At 49.8% G+C, this 23,769-nt stretch overlaps 1 protein-coding gene across 2 annotated transcripts in view; it reads right to left on the bottom strand.

Moving 5' to 3' along the window:
• The window catches only part of PLXNA1 (plexin A1), a 116,377-nt gene that overhangs the window by 5,318 nt on the left and 87,290 nt on the right, over positions 1 to 23,769 (bottom strand). For both annotated transcript variants that reach the window (XM_021532004.3, XM_021532015.3), the window contains exons 21-31: positions 23,380 to 23,522; positions 20,633 to 20,889; positions 16,447 to 16,513; positions 11,724 to 11,870; positions 10,815 to 10,974; positions 10,162 to 10,265; positions 9,635 to 9,731; positions 8,784 to 8,974; positions 7,954 to 8,123; positions 6,100 to 6,312; positions 3,014 to 3,164 (exon numbers count right to left, since the gene is read on the bottom strand). In XM_021532004.3, coding sequence (XP_021387679.1) covers positions 3,014 to 3,164; positions 6,100 to 6,312; positions 7,954 to 8,123; positions 8,784 to 8,974; positions 9,635 to 9,731; positions 10,162 to 10,265; positions 10,815 to 10,974; positions 11,724 to 11,870; positions 16,447 to 16,513; positions 20,633 to 20,889; positions 23,380 to 23,522 — 1,700 coding nt within the window. The remainder of the gene's footprint in view (positions 1 to 3,013; positions 3,165 to 6,099; positions 6,313 to 7,953; positions 8,124 to 8,783; positions 8,975 to 9,634; positions 9,732 to 10,161; positions 10,266 to 10,814; positions 10,975 to 11,723; positions 11,871 to 16,446; positions 16,514 to 20,632; positions 20,890 to 23,379; positions 23,523 to 23,769) is intronic.

The raw sequence follows: 23,769 nt of genomic DNA, 5'->3' as shown, positions 1-23,769 counted from the left end.
GCAGTCAAACCATGAACTGGTTCCACATGCACAAAACCACCAGATCCACAGGGCTTCAGCTGCCACCACTGTTAAAACCTGTCTCATTTCATCCCAACAGAGGGACAGTGAAGTGTTGGAAGGGGACATCAGACAGATGCACCAGCAAAGCCTGGGAGCCCCCAGTCCTGTTCAAGGGGTGCTCCCACAGACACCTGAGAATGACTTTCCACCCTTGAAATCTTTTCTCTAAACAAGCTGATAAGGATGACAGACTGCAGGCTGGAGGGACAGTCCCCTGCCCTGGGCAAGATGTGACAGTGCTCCCAGGGCTGGGGAAAGACTAGCAGTAGCAGAAATGTAGAGGATGAGACTCAGAAAAGAGAAAAGTGAGTAACAAAGTGTAAAACAAAGGGGCAATTGCCCTCCCAACAGCCAGGAGTCTCGTCTCAGTATCATCATGCCAGCAGAGTAGAAAAGCTGATTTAAAAAAACAAACCTGACAGAAATCTCATCTCCTCGGGTGAGCTAGTTGAGAGAGCAAATTTTTTGCAATTATATATCAAGGCATCCGTCAAAGGGGACTTGATTAACCATTTCATTGGCTGCATAATTGGAAACCAACTGTTGTATAATTAATAGACCTACTAGGAGGCAGGAAAAGTCCATCAGGAGCCCTACAGGTAACTTCTTAATGGGGAATCAGCTCCCTTTGATTAAGAGCTGCTGCAGTGCTGGCGAGTTGTTGAGAGAGGCAGGCAGAGGCAGTGCTGAGGAGCATCCACCACACTGCCACAACCAGCCTCTGGCCACCAAGAGACTGGGTCACCCCCAGGCTGTTTTGGGGCAGAACCAAGCTGGCCCCTGCCTCCTTGGGCAGCAAGATATGCCTGATGAGGAGTCTCCTCCCAAAAGAGAGCTGAAAGCTACATCTGGGCACTGGTGTCAACTCCCAAGGAGAGGAAAAATCACCAGCAAGAGCTGGACACATCTGATTTACCTCCCCTGGCAGCAACAATCCAGGGCAGCAGCTGGACTGGGAAGAATGCATAGATTCTGCCACAAGCCTGCTACTGGGGACACTCCCTACAGATGCTCTCAGCCCTCAAGCTACACAGAGTAAAATACCTGTAGTGACACACAGAAATCAAAACCCACGTGCCTGGAAGGTGCCTGAGCTGGAACCAAGTGAGATTGGTCAGAGAAGTGAAGGGAAGCCTATTCCCCCTACCTGCCTCCTCTGCCTCTCCCAGCCAGACAGCAGTATATCCTGGAAAGCTGAGGTGCCAAATGATTCCCAAACTGACCATGTATTTATTTACTCCTCTCTTATCTCAGCCTTATGGAAACAATGCAGTCAAAGGAAACCTGTGCTGAGTGTAGAGACACCCAGGTTTGTCACCTGGTGTAAGGAGCCAGGACCACTGATTACCAAGATGCAAGTACCCAAATGAAAATTAATTATGATTTTCATTCACAGCCAATGACAGCATATTATTGCACTGAACAACAGGAAAAATTATTCTCTCCCATTTTGCATCAAAGAGGGTGCAATCGGGCTGCATATAATTGTGCTTAATGATGAAAACAAACAAAGGGAACAGCTGCGATTTATTAATCCCATTACAAATAATAAAAGAAGTTCCTGAGAGCTGTGAACACACTTGTGATGCTCAGAGAGCAGGCATCAGCAAGACACTCAACAGATGTCAGGCTGCTGTTGGCAGGCAAGAAGAGGACCTGTGCTCCTAAAGAGCAGCTCATTAATGTCATGGGTTCATCTCACATGTTCCCCTCTATGCTCTTGCCCAGGGCTTGGAGGATTTATTTAAGGATTGTGGGTCTTTTAGCCTGGAGGAAGCAAGCAAGCATTGGATGATGTCTCAGGGATGATAGCTGGACCACAGCAAATCTAGATCTTCCAGACTGCTCCACTTTCACTCTCATGGTAGCCACAGAGCTGTGTACAAACTGTAAAACCCCAGAACCCTTTCATGGCCAGCTCATTACCCAGAGCAACAGGGGCCTCTGGGATGTGCCATCCAAAATCATCTAAGCACTGGCACAGAGGTCCCACCAGCATGGTCATCAGTACATGGCCACCAGGCTGCACGGTGATCACCACACAGCATCTTCCCAAGAACTAGGAAAACCAGGATGTCCTCTTCCCTCCTGTAAAGCACTGAGTTCCATAGGATACTGGCCACCACAATCCCAGTGCTGACCTTAAACCCACATGCCAGGTCTGCTACAATCTGCCCATGGACCTCTTAAATTCACACCTCAAAGAGGCACTGGGAGAAGCCTCTTTGGATCGCTGCATGGTACAACAGGCACCCCATTTCCTCTCCTGGCTCTGAGTGGGAAGATGTTCTGGCACTCTGTCACCTAAATAGCCACTGTTCAAATACAGTCATCAAACCCCTTTATTGGGACAATAAAACCTGTACTATCATGCTATGTGTATAGACCTAGATTTTACTGTAGTTACATATTTTATTGCTTTAATAAGATGCAGGCTGTGGATTTGAGCAGAGTTTTGAGAAATTAATTTGTATAAAATACAACAGAGGAGTTCGTAACCATCCTTACTGACATTCACAAAACAAGCACTGGAGAGGCCACCACATCCTCTAAGATCCCTGGGGAGAGGAGCCAAACACCACCTGTGCAGTTCTACAGCATTGGTACCACCATGGTGCAGGATTGGTGGCAGTGGATAGGGGAAGCACACTGAGATAATGCTGGGAGCTCTGCAGCCTCATGGAGCTCATGTGCCAAATGTGTAGAAAAATAGGTGTTTCCCACATTATTCACTGCAGAAAACATGAGGAATGAGCACTGCCCACTCCAGCTCCTGGCTTCATGCCTCCCAAACCTTTCTTTCTCCACCAGCCCAAGCACAGACATGGAATATGTTACTATTTCACATTTCATGGAGTGTTTTTCCATAGGAAAAAGCAGGGGATGCAGAAACAAGGACAAAAGGACTCAAGTGGCAGCTCAGGTCTGACTCTGCCTCACCACATCTTACCTCATCCTTGTACTTGGTGATGTAGGAGTAGATCTCGTGCAGGGCACTCATGCTGTTGAACTGGCTGAGGTGTAACCGTGACTGCTCTGCCAGGTAGGCGCTCATGTCCTGGTCACTGATCGCTGGCATTTTAGCTATATCTGCATAATATCTGCCAGGGAGGAACAGAAGAGTGGGTCAGGAATAGGGACAGGCAGGAAGGGATGGGTCCCCACCACAATGGTCACAGAGAACAGCCACTGGAAAAGCAAGTGAAGAGCATCTTTCATCCAAGCAGTGACATACAATCACCCATTTTAAAACACTGTTCACTCTCTGAGCACCCCACAGAGCAGTCAGCACTGTTAAGAATGTGGTCCTGATGGAGCAGCACCCAGCTCAGTCCAATTCTGCTCACCATGCTGGGAAGCCAAACAATCTTTCTTGAAGAGTTTTCCACCCTCTCCTAAACTACACATTTTTTGTCCTTCCCATCCCATTGGCATGTTTTGCCACCAAACTACATGCACCAGGACCCTCCACACCTGCAGTAACAGACAAGGTTTTGCTACCACTCTCCTAAGGTCACCATGGTCCCTAAAGCCAACAATGGCCCTTTGCATTCAATTAAATACTTGGAGTGTGAACACATGACCCTGCAATCTGCAGCAATACACGTGCTGTGGTAGTGGAAAACCAGAATATCCAACAGGATGTTGATCACGACCCTGAGAGGACAAAGCTGCAGCACCCCATTACAGCAGGAGAGTTACCCCAAGCAGACACACCAGTAGAGTGGCTGCTGAGGACTTTTTGGAAACCAGGGCTGTGCCCACAAGCCTCATTTTAAAAGAAAGCCCACTCACAGCACACAAGCTCTGGGTGCTCCCAGGAGCAGCATTACCAGCATTTCCACCTGGAAATACAGAGTGCCAGCCTCTCTCAGGTTTGCTCTGCTCCTCATGACTCCCCACTTGGTAAAGTTTCTGGTACAGTGATTAGCATCATTTAGCTGAATGCTGAGATGGAACACTGCTGAAGCACTTGGATAGGAGCAGATGGCAGCAAGATCACTTGAGAAGATGAATATGAGGATCCACTCCATCCCACTGCACTGAACTCAACTAGTGATAAACTACTTGGGCAGTTTTTACAAAGAGGCTCATTGATACCCAGAAAATGATGCAAGAGAATTTCTGGATGCTACCAGGAGAGCAGTGGTCTGAGGTGAGGACCTCTGACTAAACCAGGCATCTCCTACACCCCTAGAGAGACCACCCCAGAGTGACATCTCCTAAAGCAGCAGTTTCACACTCCAGGTGTTATCATGACATTTAGGATGGGAAGAAACCATCATTTTTCAATACAAGTGTGCATGTCTCACATGGACCAAGATTCTAGTCACACCATCCATTTTCAGAGGACACCTGTGACCCCAGCAGTAGTCCCCTTGGGTTTCTCCAGGTTTCCCTCTTCCTAAGCCCTTCCCTGTGCTATTCCTGCCTCATATTGGCAGGATGCCCTTCTTTCAGCTGGTGCCTGAGCCACAGCAGCAGACAGACCTGCTGTTGGGACTGGCAATCCCACTCAGCCAGCCCCGCACCACTCCCATTCCTCCTCTGCAAAGCTTTGTGACTATAACTGTGCCAAAAGCCAGAAATGCTGATTATGCCATAAATCCCTGCAGTAGAGGAACAGTAGTAGACATAGTCACCCCCTGCACAGGACATCTCTGCCCCCTGCTCATCTCCCCCTGGGACCATAACAGAGGTAAGCAATGGCAAGAACAACTGTCACCACTGAGATTTCCCACCTCCTCCCCAGGGACGCAGAATGTCTAGACCAATGTTTAACTCTGAAATGGTTTTATGCCTTTTTTCTTCCAGACACATACACAGAGCTGAACATTTTTGTCATAGAGATGGCAAGGTCAGAGAAATTCACCTTATGAAGCTTGTGATCCTCCTACGGGACCCCACACCAAAGCCCCATCCAGCCCCATGCAAAGAACTTCCTCCTATTAAAATGCAGCTCATCTCTCATCTCAGGCATCATATTTCAGGGGCACCTTTCCTTCTGATCCAAGCCCTACCTTCCTCGAGGGAAGACGCTTGTCTTTGTACTTGCCTGTGAAATAGCAAGCATGCCAATGGTGCAACAGAACTATCTGTGTACAAGCGAGTACCCAAGGATGACTTAGGCTACAAAGTTCCACCCTTACAAACTAGAGAATGTGACATTTACTGTTGTCTGGACATCCTTCATTTAGGTCATTTTGTATTTGGTCAAGATGCTGAAAAATGGCCCTCAGTTAAGAAAAATCTTTAGCCCAGCACATCATCATAAAGGAAAAGTTGCATAAGCAATCTGAAATCTGCCATTTTTTAAGTTTCATGAAGTTCCACTTCACAAGATGGCAACAATTTAACCGTAGCTCTATTTGGAGGGCTTTGGAGGACATCTCCTAGGTTTCTCTCCCAAAAGGATAAAGCTAAACAGAGCATTATGCCTGAGTGCATCAATTTGCAATCAGTCTCATTCAAACTCTGAACCTTTAACACTACATTAATTCAGCAGGACAGAGGGACATCTCAGCTAACAGGGAAGGCAGAGGGTGTGGGAAGGTGTCAGCGGACCTGCTCCTCAGCACAGAGACTGCAGCCTGAGCACTGGGAAATGATAATTTTCAAGCATTTCAGCAAAACCTGCATGTATTGTTGTGATACAAAAAAAGCACTTCTCTAGTCCAAGGTTGAGTTCTCACTGCCCTTCAAAAGCAATCAAGCGAGGTGTTAGTAATTCCCTAGTACAGACCAAGTTTTTACAACAGAAAACATCAGACTACCTAATAGTGGAGGTTGCTTTTAGCTCCCCCTAAGCAAGTCATAAACAGCTCTTTAAAACAGCCACTGCAAACTCATTCCAGGAGACGATCATGAGAAAGAATCATCCCCCAAACAAGAGGGACCACCTTCTGCAACATTAGTACAGTCCCGCTTCAGTCAGCTACCAAGAGGAGCCTTCCCAGAAACCCACATCCCCACATCCATGAGCATCCACTGCAAGTCCTCCAGGAGAAGCAAGGAGCTATTGCCAAATCTACTCACCTTTCTACCCAGCTCTTGTAGTTGGGGATGTCCTTGGCATACAGTAGTTTGTTGGAGGGAGAGTCCTTTCCTAGCTTGTGCTCAGAAGTTGAGCAGGAGTCCATGAATGTCTGAGCTACCACGGATAGGCAGGCATCAGTAATACTGTTCTTGTGAATGTCGAACACAAACTGGGGGTTCTTAATCACATTCACCCAAAAACGTAGAGGTAGACTGAGGGACAAAGGAAATAGCAGTCAGCACCTGAAACACACCCTGCAGGCAGTTGGCAAATACATGCACCTCCAGTTGTGGAGAAAGAGCTTCGCATGACCCAGAATTGGGTAGGTTGCTTTTCCCAGCATTCCAGGGATGCAAACACCCTGGGTAAATGGCCATTCCCCCCTGCCCACCCTAAAAAGGCTGCAGTTCTCCATGAAGAAATTTCTCAGCACTGACAACACCCCAAAGGCAAGCCAGGGCAGTGCAGATCTGTGGTTTCTCCAAGGATCCACTCTCACTGAAGAGACCTTGCTGAGCCCGTGGGTCAAACCAGACACAGTCCCTTTCTCTGACATTAATAATCCCTTCGAAGTCGCTGTGTGGCATTTCACACATCTCCCGTGTCAGAGGAGGGAGTTGGCTGAACTCAAGGGACTCATTAGCACATTTAACACCAGAGGAAAATTTAGGTGGCCTCAGATGCTGGAAATAAAGCTCTCAGCTGTAGAGACAGCAGATCTCCTGGTGAGCCATTGACTGGTTGTTTGCTGCATACTGACACATATGTGCCACCCTCCATGGCTCCACTTCCCAATCCTGCTGCCCCTCTCCTCAGAGCTTCCTCACTCTGTCATCCTCCAGCACCTACTCTCAGTGAATACTTTTATCTTAAACAAAACACACTTTGTTCCCTAGGACTTTCCTAATGAGGGTACTGGGTGCATGTACATATTTCATTTGTGAAGGGAATGGCCTGGAGAAATTAGCTCCACATGTCGAATTAGCGCCCAGAGATAAGCACAGGCATTAGTATGCAAGAGCCTGCATGCCCAGCCCCTGAAGAGTGGGGCTTTTCTCCTCCCTTGCCTTTCACTCCTTCTTTTAATATAGGAAGCTGAGTTATAAATCAGTTCAAAGCACTTCCGCGCTCTCACATCTCCATTTAAAAATGTTTCTTTTCCTGCCCTGCTAATTGCAAACAGTTACTGAACTACACAAAAGCGATCTGGCTGCCATTTAACAAATGCCAGACACGGGGAACATACATACCCATCTCCAGTCACAGTAAAATCAGAGAGATGAAACCAGTGAGGCAGCAGAAATGAAAAATGCCGAAGGGGGCTAAGGAGCCAACACCTGCCAGAGCCCCAGCGCGGCACCCAGGAGGTGTCACAAGCTGCCCCGCCCCAGTGTTCAGCCAGCGATTAGCAGAGCAGGGGCTGGCTCTGCAGGCAAGGGCAGGGAGGATGTGCACACAGAGCTGTGCTGACTTTGGGCACGGCTGAGTGACAGCAAGAAGTGTGGAAACACCTTCAGGACAGCAGAGACGAGAATTGGGGCTGGCATCCCTGGAGGAGCCGGGAGGATGGAGAGGCCAAGGTGAGATGGGAGCACCGCTGTGCCCTCAGCGACTGCAGCCGTCAGGGGGAGCGTGCTGCTTGGGATCTGGGGAAGGGCTGAGGGAGCACTGCATTCCTGGGATTTTTTTCTTCGAAGGAAGGCATGCAAGGGATTTACCCACACCCCAAATACAGAGATATGGGCCTCTCTTGTCCTGGATCATTTCCAGGTTCATATTTCTGCTCCCTGCAGGCAGTCTTGGAAGCTGTGATGTTGTCAGCCCACCCCCAGCCCACTGTCCTTCTCCATTACCAGTTACTCTTCCAGGTGTGCCTGACATCATAATCATTGATCTGATGCTTATCAGCTTGTTCATCCAGGAAATCAAACATGTATTTGATGGCGAGGGGCAGTGCACTCCCACGGTGAGCTGTGCTAAAGATGGTCTCAAACAGGTCATCTACAAATTTCTGCAGCGTGCCCTGAGGAGGAGAAAGAGAAAAGGGCTGCTCAGCAACACCCTGGGCCAGCAGAGAGGTGAGTCTTTAACTAATGGTCAGCCTCTAAACCGATTTCACTTCTATTCCTACACCTGAAGGAGCAGCACAGTACAGTCTGTGTAACCCTGCTGGTTCTCAGTGGTTTATACTGGGAAACAGACACTGCAGTGATGAGCTATCTCCTTCACTCTATGATCTGGCATGCTAAAGGTATACAAAGAAAAACACCATATAAAACAAAAAAGTGCTGTATGTGCTGAGGGAAGTGGAACATGCTGCAGTGCCGAATGCCTTCATCCTTCCCACATCACCTGTTCTGCAGTTTTATCCCAAACACCAAAGAGACACCTATCCCAGGGAATCTCTGCTTTGCAGACCAGCAGCTGCTCAAGGATACAGGGAATAGTAAAAACACCAAAAGGTGCAAAGAGTAAACAGGAAAATCCACTCAGGGGATATTCACTGATGGTTTCAACACACAAACCCTTCACCTCCAGCTCAGAAAAGAGACCAAATGAGGACCTCTTCCTGTGCTAGAGCAGGAGGTAAACAGTGCGTACCACTTTTGGACAATATAAATCACCACCCTTCCCCATTCCAATTTTCAAAGCCAGGCACCAGCTCTGGGTCTCTGGGCCATACCTTGGTGGCCAACAGACGGGTCAGGTAGATCTCGGAGACCATCTTGCTGCCCCGGTCGCCCTCCCGCTGGTCCATGTGGTCGTGGTTTTTCACCAGGTGCCAGAGCTTCGTGCCGCTCTCCAGGTCGGGGGTGATCATGGGGGTCCGTGAACGCAGGCTGTCGGGGCTGCTGGCTGTCCTCAGCATGCTCTCTGCAAGCACAGGGGATGCTCCTACCCTGCCACCTCTGCCTCACCACCAGCCCCATCATTCCCCCTCCCTCCACAGGAGCTTTGGGATTCAGCCTCTGCAGCCACCATGAACTGGGAGCTCTGCTGTGAGCATACTCCTGTGACCATACTCCTGAGCCTGGCTGATGTACAGGGGCCAGGGCAACCACGGAAGGAATTCTGCAGAGCCTGTCCTGCTCCCAGCACACAAGTGCCAGGATCACAGATGCTTCCTGTGCCAGTTTGAGCTGATCACACTATTCCCTTCCAAACCAAGGCTGAAGTACAGCTGCCAGTACATTTGTGGCAGACTTCAACTCTGCTCTTTTAAGTGCTAAGTGCCTCTGTGCTTATTTTAATTAGATTTCAGGGGAATAAAAGGGAAAGGATCCCTTAACAGCAACCATCTAACATTTGCCTTTTTCCCCTGAGTCCAACACACTGCAAAGAAAGATGGCTCTGAGGGCACCTGCTCCCTCTCCACCACTAGAATAAGTAGCATCATGCAGGAGAGCTGGGAGTTTGGAGGACTTTGTTCACATGAGTTACAGATATAGTCACCTGACCTGTGCCTTGGTCCGCATGCCCAGCCCAGTGCCACCTCCCCAGCCAGCCCAGAGGAAGATGCCCATGTGCACTCACCATATCTGCTGAGGGACTTGGTGAAGGTGGAGGAGTTGGAGATGTTGTATGCTGAGTTCTGCTTGGGCACCAGGGCTACTGAGGATCCGTCCGTCACCTGTGGGCAGAAATGGGCTGAGCAGGCTGCCTCACCAGAGAGGCACAGGGGGAACAGCCCCAGCATGGGAGAAACCAGCCCCAGAGGGATGCAGTGGTACTGTCACCACCCCAGGGACATCATCTCCAGCAAAGGAGCCTGACATATCTCTGTGACAGCTGGGGGAAGGGGAAGGACAGGAACACACCAAAAGCTCAGCATGAAAATGGCAGGGTAAGGTCAGAGTGGGAAACAGCCTCTATGACCCCTGGAAATACCCATTTAAAAGGACCAAAAACACAAGGTGCAGGCAGGAAAGTGACTGCAGACCTCCTGGCCATGGCCCTGGAGAGCTGAGCTCAGGCCCTGACCAAGCTGAGAAGGGAGAAAAGATGCTCAAGCTCAAAGCAGCTGATGACTGCTTCATGTTCTCCATCATGGACAGCCTTACCTGGTAGTGGGCCAGGGTGTTCAGCCTCTTCCAGTCATTGTCAATCTTTGTGGTGACATCTTCATCCTGCAGGATGATGCGGGCCATCCTGCCCTGCCGCCACTCTGTCCCCAAGAGGGAGAAGGACTCGTAGTTAGTGGATAATAGGAGCACAAAGATAAGGCAAGGGTATGAGCACAGTCCCAAGGCATCAACTTAAGAGGCCTCCCACGCCTCTCTGAGCCCCAGAGCTGATGACTATCGAAGTGTTAGACAAATAAAAGCACTCAGGGACAGACAGCATCAGTTTGACCCTGGTGGCCTTTGCTCCTCTCCATTCCCCTGTCCTCCCTTTAAGAACAGGACTATTAACATTGCTCTCAACTATCGCTGGTCTCCTTGGATCTCAAGATACCTCAAGCCTCCAATTGAGACCCCAGAAGACACAAGGGGGCTCTTCTCCCTACCCCCTCCACTGGCAGGATCCACACTCTCGTGTCAGGGCTCCCCACACACAGTCAGTGCCACCAGCATGGCAAAAATGGACTGAACAAATCCACCACAAATGTGCTTCTATAAGGATCTGTTGATTTTCCTGCCCTGCATGGATTTATTGGCACTTCTGCTCTTAGTCACATCCCTGTTCTCCACAGGGAAATGCTTGGCTCTCTTACCCAGGTCCATGTCTCCAGCTTTGGGTCGCTGGGAATAGGGCACACCCTTGTAGACAGCATCCAGCAGCTTCTCCTTCACCTGGGTGATGGTGTCGCAGTTCAGCACCTTGACAGGGATCTCTGGGGCATTCTCATTCTCAGGGTTCACACAGTTGAGGGTCTGCACAGGGGCAGAAAGGGTCGAGTGAGAGGCTGTGACACACTGGCTGCAAAGGCAGGTCCAAGGACACAAGGCTACAGCTGCCTACAGGCCATGTCTTCTCAAATCCTGAGCCGCTGTGCAGTTGTAGTCACATGGCACATTCCTGCTCCCCTTTCCCCACCTCTCCCTGAAACTCTCAAACCTCCAATTCCCAAAAAGGAAGCACAGTGTCAGTGAAGGAATCCTTGCAAACTTTGCCCAGTGCAACAAAGCCTGTTGAGAACGAACAATGCCCAGGCACACTCCACTCCCCTCCCAAACCATCCCTGTGGAGACTGAGCTGCAGGTGAAGAACCAGCTGCACGCTCAGCCAGGGGAAGGGTCTGGCTTATCATTCAGCTGGACAGAGGATATGGCTCAGAAGGAAGAGGCAGAAGTATCTCTCCTGCAATAACCTCAAAGCTCTAACTTTGATCCCCACTGAACATGAGCTATGGGCTGTTCCATATAGCACAAGCTCAACAGCATCCCCCACCCAAACCTGCCATTGCCAGGGGTTTGCTTGGAGAGATGTGGAGCAGATTCAGTTCATGTTTGGCTTCCTTGGGCCCATGGCAAGAACGAACCTTGCCAAGAAAAGGCCCTGTTTCTGACCTTGTCTGAGATGGGGCCCACTCAGACAGGGTGAGAGGCAACCCAGGAATGCTGGAGAGAACAGCAGACAAAACTCTCTCTAAAGTATTTTGTGTGCTCCTGCTTGCACTAACCAGCATTTTGTAGTCAATCTGCTGCCGGATGAGCTTGTCCTCACTGAGGGAGTAGCGAGCCTCTCCTGTGATGGCATCAATGGGCCCCTTCTCCATCTGCTGCTTGATGGCACAGTAGAGCATGAAGAGAGGTTCCCCAGCACACTCCTGTGGGACAGAGGGTTGGAGTAGAGGAGAGAGAGGAGTTAGAAGGTGCCAGGCACCTGTTTTGCCTTTTAAGAACCACCACCATGTCAGAAGTCTCCTGCAGAATCAATCCCCACCCATGGCATTATAAAAAGTCTTCATCCCTTACTCAAGACTGCAAGGAGGGGGCGTCCATGGTAAAATTCATCCTGTGAAGGAGCTCACTCTCTCTTTCCAAGCCCACTGGAAGTTGTTTGTCTATCAACCTGTACGCTTAGATTTCCAGGGCTTCCAGACACTTCTAGGTGAATTCTGCTCATTCTGCAAGGCAAAGATGAGCTAAACAGGGTAAATTCAGGTCTACTAAAGAGCAGATTGAATCTGGGGACCTTGAGTATGGGATACAGCCTGTCTTTTGAGCTGCTCCAGACAAGAGAAGCACCTGAGGACTGGAAAGAGCACCCCCAGTGGGACAGCCTGGGGGCTCTTGCCCAGATATCAAAATGCAGTTCTGACATCTGCCAGGAGCCCAGTCTCACATGAGAGAACGCCAAAGGAGGTTTCTCCAAATGACAGCTAGGCACAGCCAGCCACACCCACTGGAAAGGAAAAGCAAGGGAGCAACCCTCAGACAACCCTGAGTCTCCAGGTGACAGAGGGGAGCAGGCAATGAGGTTTCCTGCAGTTAAACCATTTGCCACCTACGCATCTCCACTGCCAAAGCCTTGTAGTCAGAGCCAGCTTTAGCTACCAGATAGAGCCACATCAGCATCTATCTCATACATGGGAGGAAGGGAAAGGGAAACTGGACCAGACACTTCCCCCTAAAACATGCTGGATGCTGGATTCAGAAACACCAAAGGACCTGCCAGGGTTGGAAGCACCAACCAGCCCAGAGCCAGGATTTGGCATAGCAGGACTGGGAATAAACACCCATTCATAACCCAGGGCCCAAACAATTCCCCTGAGCTGCATCCCAATGAGCCCTTCCAGATACAGGCATTAGCCCTAAGGGAGAAAAAAGAGTACAATGGGAACAGAGAGGATGGAGAGAAGTCCCAGCAGATTTTACCCCACTAGCCCTCATCCCTCCCTCCCGGCCGCCTCACAAATAAATTGTACTTTGGTGCAAAGTGCGGCTGCTCTCCCTGTCACCATATGCTGTTAGCATCTCGTTAGCATCTGCAGTAATTAAAGAGACAGCTGCTAACGAGCAGGAACAGGCATACATCATCCCCAGACCTTCCGACAACATGCCTGTCTTTGAAATTATGTTTCATTTGCAAACTTGGCTTCATTAAGTCAGCTTGGAAAAGTGAGAGACCCGAGTGGGTGCTAGGCTGCACATCACCGGCTGCCTGCAAGGTGAGCTTGGCTGCAGAGTGGTGAGAGCCCAGGGGTCCCCAGGGCACCCCAAGCCTTCCCTTCCGGTTCTGCTGGAAGGACTTAAATTCCCGTTTTTAGTTGTTTGCAAAAACTCCTTGTGAAAACTCCGAGTCTGTGGAAGTGGTATGGATGGAGGATGGCTTGGAGCAGAACTCTTGCTTCCATCTGCCCTGGTTGCTACAGTCTCAGCCCACAGATTTCACCTCTCCAGTAAGGCATGACTGCTGCCCCCACATCTGCAGCTCTGCACCCACCTCTAGGGATTCACACCAAGAGAGGTGGGCGCAGTCTTTCTTACACTGACTCCTCTGTCTGGTCCTAGTGTGGACCCTTAAAATGCAACACATCATTCCCAGCTCATTGTCCCCACCAGCTCTTGAAGACCAGGACCGAGGTGTTGCTGTGGGTCACAGCTCACTGAGACAATGCAGACGAGGATGCTTTAGGGATCATCTTTGACAGAGACCAACAAAATGAACAGGGACCAAAGAAACTCATGCTGGACAGTTCATCTGAGATGAACTCCATCAGATGAAATACAGAAGAAGACCACTGAGATGTGGCCAGGCGGTCCCTCAGGTTGATGAAGGGCAGCCTGTTCCCCAAATATGACTGTGCCCACCCTGCCAGCCCTTATGCCCCCTTATGCTCACTGCTGGGGACCTGACTGAGGGGAGCTCTGAGGGCTCTCCATGGGAGCCAAGCTGGAGGAGGGCAGCTGCAGACACCCTGTGCATGCTTGTGTTGGTATGTTGGGAGCAGGCTGAAAAAAGCCATCTAATTCCCAAACTGTCTTACTGACTAGATCTAGCTCATCAGGCACCTAATATTGTGCATTTTTCAGCACTTGTCTCAATTTATCCACCTCCCTTTCCCTGAGGTGTCTCATTAAGAGTCTGATAAATGCTTCTACAGGGCCCTCCTGAAAGCGCCAGCCCTCACTGGCTCCCCACGCTGCTGGCCCTGGGCATGAGGGGCTGTCCTGTGCCTGTCCCCATCCCTCATCCCAGTGTATCTTGCTCTGCTCAGGGCAGGTTTGCTGAGAGCTGGGCACATGGCTGTCTGCCTCATTTACATGCACAATTACTGCAGTTTGGGGCACTTTCCCTGCTGGCAAGCTGTCTGTTGTGATACTCTCCATCTACTCCACAGCCTTCTCCTGCTGTTGCTGCCACCTGTGATCCTCACTGTCCAGAGACAGGTGAGAACAGCCTCGTGGGTCTCCTCTGGTGGGACCAACCCAGAAGAGGGCATGAGCACATCCTCAAGTCTCTTCCTGTTTTAACTCAAGTGACTCAAGCAGTGGAGTTTCAACCACTTGTCAAGGAGATGAATCCCAGCGTAACGAATTTCACATCCAGCAAGTTCATCCAGGCCCTCTGTGTATGTTTTTCTTGTAATGGTGCACATAGATCAGACCTTTCTCCTGCTGCTACCACCCAGAGACTGGAGGTGTTTTCCCACCTAAGTCATGGTGTAGCCAAGGACTTTTTTATAAAGAGGCATTTCCCTGGTTCCACCATCCCCACACCTCTCACCTGCTACTCCTTATCCTCTTATTGCTCCACAACTGGTAATGTGCCCAGAAGCCTCTCTGAAGGGGGACAAGGACAGATGCAGGACATTGGTGGTGCATGAGCTAATCTAAAGTAGCTTCTGAACATGGCCCAGTCCAGCCAGGGACAGGTCAAGGATGTCAGGTCACACACAGAAATACAGTGTCCACAAACTCTGCTGTGGGCATTCACAGGCTGTGCACTGCACTTTGCTCAGCCAAAGCATAACCCTGTTCACTTCAAGGAGCCTTGGAGGAGTCTATCCACAAGGAGAACTACTCCTGTCTGTCCCACCAAGTTCACAGAGCCCAGAGAGCTTTCTGCCAGTGTTCTACTCAATCCCACTGGCCACTACTGATGCAAAAGGGCCCTGCTGGACAAAGCCCTGGCACAAAGGGGCAGTGGGAGGTTTGACATCTCCCTGTGACCAGCACAGCTCTTCTTCTCTCCCACCCCTGGCAATCAATCTCCAGCATGCTAGATAGATTTTTATAGATACAGGCTATTCCTTGACAGAGGCAAAAAGCCAAGAGCATGTAAGTGATATTATAAATCACTTCTCGTTGACGATCACTTGAGTTCTGCTGAGACTCCTGCTCGCTCTCATCACTTGGCTGGAAATAGTTCAAACCTTCTTTATCTTAATGAGGGATGAAATCCCACAAAAACAGCAGTGTGCCACCCAGTGTGCCACTGACACCAGGCAGGATCCCAAGAAACAGCCCTGCTGCCTGACAAACCAGCTGCAGGATCGCAGGTACTGTTCACCCATCGAAGTCATCCCAAAGTTGCAGCAGGGCTGAGCCTGGGGTCCATGCACTGAAGCTGCTGCTGTGTAATCTGCATGGAAACTAGTGCAGCTGTAGCAGGTGGAAGCACTGGTGCTGATGGAATAAATGTTCTCAATATGGGTAAATGCACCAGTGGTAAAAACAGAGCTTACACTGTGGCATCCTCGTCTCCTACCCCGATGAAATTTGAAACAGGTGAATTCAAGCTAAAAGCCTCTGCAGCCTCATGCAGGTGCACTGGAGAGCTCTGTCCCTGGCTGTCAACAAGCCCCTCTAGGATGCATCCCCACCAGGACACCTTTGTCAGGGGAAGCAGCAGCAGAAGTGGAGATGCCTGAAGGAAATAATTCCCCTACCTCAGCACCTTAGTGTTGGAGATATGAAGGAAAAGCAGTGGCATTACATGAAGAGCACAACTCATCAAACTACAACTTAAAGAGGCAGAAACAGCCCCTGATCACAGCCATGTCTATAGGAGGATCAGCTCTCAGGGCTTTTTCCTCCTGAATTACACAAGCAAAGGCAAGAAGAGAGGAATGGGGACCACTCCAAGACTCAGCTGAGTTGCTTTGGATTTATCTTTCCTCAGGGCACCATTGTTAAAATCTCAAACCCACTGTGCATTAAGCAATCCCGATCTGGATTTCATTTCCCAATCTCAGCTATTTCCCAAAAAGGAGACCAGAATTGCATGTCAGAAAACCAGGATGGAAACAGAGATCTGGGAAGCAATCCTCCCTCTGGGAGGGAGCAGCAATGCTGAGGAGCATGTCAGCCTGGGCTTTGGGTAGCATGCTACCTGGCCCAGCGAGGCAGGAACCACCTCCCTGTCCACATAGGTTTGCCATCCCTTCCCAAACTCACCTTCAGAAACTTGTACAGCAGAAATGTGAACCAATTTGTCAGCATCTTCTCTGCCACTGACTCCGTTCTGTAGGGAAGGGAGAGAGCAAAGCCATCAGCAGAGAATATTAAAGGTCTCTGATCTCACCCATTGCCACCTCACCCTTAGACTATAGCTAAATTGTTTTTGGCTTTAAAAGGCTTCATCTAGAAAGGAGGCTCAAAGCAAGGTGCACAAGCAGGCAGCACAAGCTCTGCTGGAAAGCCTGCCCATCAGCAGCCCCCCAGGAGAGAAAAGCAAATTGGTCTCCAGTGTATTTGGAGAACTGCAACAAGTCAAGCTCAGCTTGTTCCACTGGGAGTCTCACCAGGGGATGAGAAGCTTTCTGCTTTTCCCTGGTACCTTCTACTTCAATGAACTTTGTCTCTTCTATGATGTCCCTTTGGAACCAGGCAGCTCTCTCCACAGGAGGATTGTATGAGGCACCTAAGCCAAGTACAATATCTCCAAATGTAGCTCAAGCTCCCCAGATAAAGTACAACCTGAAAGAAGGGCTAAGGTTGCAGGCAAAGACAGATCTAGCTGGAAGCCCCTTTCCCCACTGGGAGCTGCTGTTGCCTTCTGGTCCTGCAGTGCTCTCAGTACTACCATTACCCTGATGCAGGCCACCAGTACTGGTGACATGGGACTTCCCTGCAACCCCTCGAGCAGCCCTTGATCTCTAAAGCATCAAAGTCCAGGGCCCATAGTAGAGCAAGAGGACACTGACCACCACCAGCCCACTGGTACATGGCCTTGGTTAAAGCCACAACCAGATTTAGGTCTGGAAACTTTGACCCAAGTATGTTTTTGATCAAACTTATCCTCACTACTAATTCAGCTGAAAACAAGGGCATTAAAGAAGGAGGGAGTAAGAGCAGTGGTTGGAAACCTAACCTGTTTTCCATGTACTTTTGGATCACAGACACTGTGCCAGGCTTGCAATTTAACCCTTCCATGCCTGCATGGTGAAGTTTAGGGTTGCTGTGTGTCTCCTTGGAGTGGGGTAGTGATGCAGGAGTTTGCAAGTGTACACTGCTGCACACCCGCTTGCTCAAAAAAAAATCTAAAAATGGAGCTGTGCCTCTCAGCTTTGGGATATGCACCTAAAGGAACCAGCCAAAGCTGCCTTGAGAAAACCTATGTATTACCCCTAGCTTCCTAAAGCACAGTTCAAATCCAGGTGCTAAAGCAGCATAGCAGGGAAGGTCCAGGGAGTTGCCTGTGTCTGCTGGGGACAATGCACAAAAGGGAGAGCAGGATCCCTCAGATGGGTGTGAAACATGTGAATGAGGGTACTGAAGCCAGGATGTGCCACACCAACAGAGAGAGGGACATGGAGGCATGAAGGGAGCTGAGGGTGACACCAGACCCTGGTGAACCCTGCAGCCCTACAGGTGCAGCTAACATGCCTGTCTCTGCACCACACCTTATCTCTCTGCCATAAGATTAAAACTCCCCTTAACATGTCCATTATTTTTAACGTGGACTTCACTCCTTCTAAAATCTTCAGCTTATCCACCCTTTAATTATCAGATCAGCCACTTGCAAATGCAGATGGTCCTGAAAGCACGGGCAATACTAATAACCTCAGGGACATGGCTGCATTCCTCTTGCACCAGGGAAACAAATACAAATGGTTGACTCAAGAAACAAAATCCAGAAGGAACCAAAATGTTAGAGCTACCAGGAGTCCCACTGCCCAACTCCATGCACTGCCCAACTGCAATGCCATGCCCAGCAGATGGGCCAGGAGCAGCTCCCAAAGACCAGATGGCTGGGGCAAGAAATCCACTTTCCCAGAGTTTATTCAAGCTGACTCGGTCATATGGTCCCTTCCAAGGTTTTCTCTTGTGCTAATGGGGCTTAGCCCTTTTTGCCCTCCCTGGAACAGCACAGCCCTCCTTAAACCATTTGAGGACAGCATTACCTGAGCCTTCAGAGAAGGGAAGGCTCCATGCTCCCACCAGGAAAGAATAAGGGAGAAGGAAAGGGACATGTAGAGAAAGCCAAAGGTGAAGTGGACTGCAGCTATTTAGCAGACATCCTCCCTGGTCCTAGAAAGGACCTGACAAGCCCATAATGCTTATCTGAAGTGCCACCACTCAGGCTCTGGAGGATGTTTGTCTTTATCCATGATAGAGCCAGATGCCACAGCAATGGGGGGATTATCCAACAGCCAAATAAATAAATAGCAGCTCTCCCCAGTTAGATCAATGCTAATCCAGTTGCCCTGGGCAGTAAGCACACTCTCACACCCAACAGCAAGGCTAATCAAACAGATAGAGAAGCACAGCTCTCTGCACCGTGGCTTCAAGAACAGTGTCTCTTTGTTAAATATCACTGAGGGGGGCAGAAGCAAGGTGCTGGCCAGGGGACTTATCCCTGTCCTAACTGCAATGGCCCTCAAGCTCTGTGGCTGGGGACTGACAGTCTTTGAGCACTGGTGCAGTTGGGCTCTGCTCCTGTGCCACAGCCCAGTCACTGCTGCTGCCGGCCTCCTCATGATGCCTTTTATTTATATTTTATTGATTTACTTCAGGAGCTGGAAATGCATTCTAAATATTTCAGTGAAACCTGGTGTTATGGAGGATTGGAAGAGAAGAGCCCAAGAATGCAGTCAGGGGACAGGGGAACAGCAGTTGGCACCTCCAAGACCCACCCCACTCCCAGACAGCCATCATCAGCACAACACACCCCCTCTGACACACTGCTAATGAGATACTTTGAGACATTAAGGGCACCCTTGTAATGTGATTAATGAAGCAGAGAGAGTAAGAAAGCAACGTGCCTAACAAGACGGGCAACACGAATCTAACTGGGACCAGCTCACATCTGGATCTTCTCCAGGAGTTCTCCCAGGGCCAAGCATACAGAACCTTGATATTTCCTCCCCCTCTCAGCCCCTAAATTATCAGGCTAGCCCAGAGATCCAAGGCTTTGAGGGGAGGAATATCAGGAGATAGGCAAAGATTTCCAAAAGAGGCTCTTACTCCGATGCTGTTCAGCTCTCTTTATTCTGTGATGCCCAGGGGAAAGAGCAGGGCAAAAGAGGATGAACAGGAAGGGTTAGGGGTTTATCTAGGCTCTGGACAGGGAGGGCTTCTTGGCTCTCTGCCAGTCCTGTTGGGGCTGGAAGGAGGAGACCAGACTTATCTGATCAGAGTCACAGGGGTCCCAGGGAATGGGGAAAAGGCATGTCCTGAACGCAATGTAACAGAACCTGACAGGCTTTGTCCAGTCTGGCCATGCCATGAACATCAGTTTATATTTGAAAGATGCCCTGGGTTTCTTGAGCCTTTCTGGTGACATGCCAGCCCTATGCCTCTCAGCCATCCTTGCTTCTCTGCCAAAGGTGGTGGCACCAGGCTGCTGGACGTTGGGATGGGGAGGCACCGCATGGTGTGCAAAGGAAGAAGATGGCACGAAGGGCCTCGAGCTGAACCAGTGGAGCTTATTAATAGTTTTTGTTCAGAACTTGGTGTATCTTTCAATATTCATCAGCCCGTGATGAAGGAGAGCTCAGAGCTATCGTTAAATATTGATGGGGCAGGCAGACTCACGGCAGGGCTTGGCAGACTGCCTCCTGCTTGCACTTCCCCCGGCCCCAGAGAGACTCCCAGCTTGCAGAAATCTGACTGACTTTCCCAGGAAAACCCCCATGTGACTGGCAAGGCAGGTAAGCCCTGAGGAGACAGCAGGGAAGGGAGGACTCCTGCTTGCTGCCAGCCCACAGAGGCACCCACCAGGCAAGGCAAGAGCTGCTCCACATGCCAAGTGATGTGGGGGACCACCTGGTCACCTTCCCTTCTCCAGGTGACCTACAGCAACACATCACAGTGCCTGGCACCAGCATGTACCCTACCTGCACCAGCCTGAACAGCTGGTGAGCACCTTGCTGTCTCCTGGCCAGGCAGCACGAGCCCAGGCCAAACTGGAGTGAGAGCATCCCACAGGTGCTCCTGGCTGGGGCCAGGTAGTCCCACATCCCTCTTATACTTGCACACAGACAAGGAAATGCTTGACCACAGACTCAGTGCCCTCACTGCCACAGCCAACACCAAAGCCATCACTGGTGGCATCCTCAAATGACACCGGCTCGTGTCACTGTGCTCAGAAGTGCCTGGGCACTGTCCCACAGCTCCAGCCTCTCAGGGGGACACTCACCTCCGCAAAAGCAGCTTGGGGTGGTTCTTGCTCTCCAAGTTCTTCTCAATAAGGTCTGACAGGAGCTGTTTCAGCACCCCTGTGGCATACTCCATCTCGCCTTGCAGCGCCGTCATGATGAGCGAGGCCACGTTGCCACGGTCCCGCATGGAGAAGCTCCTCTGGGCCTCCAGAGTACGGATGAAGGTCAGCAAGAAGTGCTTCTTGTTCAGGAGCTGACCAAAGAGGGTCAAGGACTTCTCCACATTAGCCTGGACCTGCAAGGATAGAGCAAAGCTGAGAGACAGGAATGATGGGGAGGGTGACGAGAAGGTAGCTGGACTGAACCACACCCTGCATTTACTCTCACGATAGGAAATTATGAAAAAGGGTCAAAAAGCAGCTGGACTAAGTCTCTCCCTACTACCAAGCTTCCCCTTTGGTGATCAGTCTCAGTTCCTCCAGAAGAGTTATCTAGTTTGTAAAATCCCAGCATCAGGTTAACACAGTCTCAGGGCATCAATGTATGTATATGTCTGTATAGACACACCCTTCCACACAAAGATTCTCTCCTACTTTTGTGCAGACACATAAATATACTTCCCTCCCATAAATAAACACTCCTTCTCTTCCAAGCACACACACAAATTATAATTTTCAATTTCAGCTAACAAGCAGCTCAATTCCCACCCAAGTCACTGCAACATGCACTTTGGGTATTACATAGAAAGCAAATAAAGCCACAACCCTGAGCTCCACCAGCAGCAAACCCATGTGGTTTGTGGGGGGGTGGATTTCAGATAGGGAAATAATAGCAGAAATATGTCTCTGTCCCACTGCAGATACACTCTAAAAAGTCCCTGTACTCATGAGACATTTGAAGTTGTATTTCTCACCATATTTGGCCACATATGACCCAGCAGAGATTGGGTTTGGCTGCTATTGCACCTGCATTGCCATCAGCAGCCCAGGTCTGGCCAGTCCTGGCCACATTTGTTATCAGAAATGAGTATTTTTACAATACTCTATTTTCCCATTAGAAAATATGGTTTCGTCTGAATAAAAGCCTTCCTGTGATAAAACATCAAATTTTTTTTCTTTAATTCCCCCCCTTGTCTTCCTGATTGGGAGAATAAGCATTAAATTTCGCTTCATGTCGGTATTTAGAGACAAAACAACACTTTTCATTTCAAAACACCAACTCAAAATGAAGAACAGAGTTTTGACACATCAAATCATTTCACTTCAATCAAAACTTTGGATTGGTGCTCTTCAGTTCAGTGAAATTCCTTGCAGTTGTAACTTCCCTCTCCAAAATACTGGAGAGGGTTTTTTTTTGTCTCGCTGGAGAAAAATCCTGTTTCCCACCACTTTGTCAATTCAAAGCTCCCATGTTCAACTTGCTGATCATTAGCAGAAAGAAATGAACAACTGAGTTAAATATTTAATCAGGCTTAAATTCTTATAAAGCAGCCAGCCTCCCCCTAAACCCTGCAGAGGAAGGGAGCTGGTACCGGTGCTCACTGTGGATTAGCATGTGCATGAGCAAGCTTCCTTCCGTCACTTGCAATAGCTAATGTTACACTCTGAGTAAAGAGACAAATAAAAGCAAACCTGATTAAATTATATGAAGCTTACACAACTCTAGTTGCTTTATTTAATCTCTTTTGGGGATTTTTTTTCCCCCTTTGCAAGTTTAACCCCTCACTTCCCAGGCCAGGCTGAGCTGGTGTGCTCTCTCAGGCAGGATGTTTTGATTTAGGAGCTGGAAATAGACAAAGTCCACCCAGCCTGCCACAGCAAATGCAAAATTCCTGCTCTGATACCCTTTTTGATACCCTTTCCACTTTCCCTCTTCAGGGAAAATCTTTAAGAGCAAGAGCAGAGGTGAAAGGAGAACCAGGCATCTGTACAGACAGGAAGGGCTGTGCCCCAGGGGGACCTACACGCCTGCTTTGGCTCTGAGTATCCGGAAACCTGAGCTGCAAGGGGAAATCCATGGAAACAGGGTCCCCACCACCCTCCAGAGCTGGGATTAGGGGCTGGGGAAACAGAGCAGGCAGGAGGCCAGGGCCCACGCCATAGCCATGCTGGCGTACAAGAGCAGCACGTGCACTTGCAGTTGGTAAGAGCTTGTTGTGTTGTAATTAGTGACCGTGCATCTTGCAGCAGGGCCAATTACTTCTCCTAAATACATTGTGAAGCCCACGTCGACATTAATTACTGTGCTGGGTCAGCAGCGAGGGGAAGCGAAGGTCACCCCCCTCCTTCCTCTTGTAATCAAGAGTGGCCTCAGCAGCCCAGCACACAAGAAGCAATTGCTATGCAATTGCATGCACTAAATTATACAGAGGTGGGCAGGACAGGAGAAGAGAAGGAGCTGGTTTGGGGAGCAGAGGAAGGATGCCAAGGATGGCTTCTGCATGGGGAAATGGAGCCAAGCAAGCAGGCGATGTCAGACAACCCTGCTAAAAACAAGCGACCAGTCAGGCATCAAACAAACCCAATTGAATAAAGCAAGTGCTGTAGAAAATGACAGCAGCAATGATATTAATATAAATATTGATATTAATGTCAGAGAACGCAGTAACCATTTGGCAGCCAGTCCACATCCGCGCCGGCTGCCACGTGGAGAGATGCACCACGCCGGGCCAGCATCCAACCAAAGCATCTCTCCAGCCCGGGGGGCACAGGGGCTCGTGCAGGGGACTGTGCAGGGGCACATCCCCAGTGTGAAGCACTACAGAGACAGACAGACAGACCCACACCTCCATCTCTTTCAGCACAGGGTGATCTTCTATCCCCGGGAACAGAACCCGCATGGCGTAGGTGCGGTAATCCAGAAAAGGGATGCCAGCCCCATCCAGGTCGTTGGTCAGCTCGTTGATGTCTGTCTGCAGCTCAGCAAAGGCTAGGGCGGGAAAAGCAGAATTAAACAACACATCCTGGAGTCTCAGCACACAGCGTTGGCATTCAGCCCCTCATCACACCCCCAGCACCCCACGGGTGGACCCTCCCCAAGGCATGAATATTCTCAGCATTTCTCTTCCTGGCAGGCTGTGATTGCCGTCCCCATCTCACAGATGGAGAAATTGAGCTGCAGAGTGTGGGGATGACATCCCTGGAATAAATGAAGTGGCAGATTTGGGAACAGAACT

This window comes from Lonchura striata, chromosome 12, assembly GCF_046129695.1.
Source record: "Lonchura striata isolate bLonStr1 chromosome 12, bLonStr1.mat, whole genome shotgun sequence".
Taxonomy (NCBI): Eukaryota; Metazoa; Chordata; class Aves; order Passeriformes; family Estrildidae; genus Lonchura; species Lonchura striata.
This window is presented reverse-complemented; position numbering and strand designations above follow the sequence as displayed.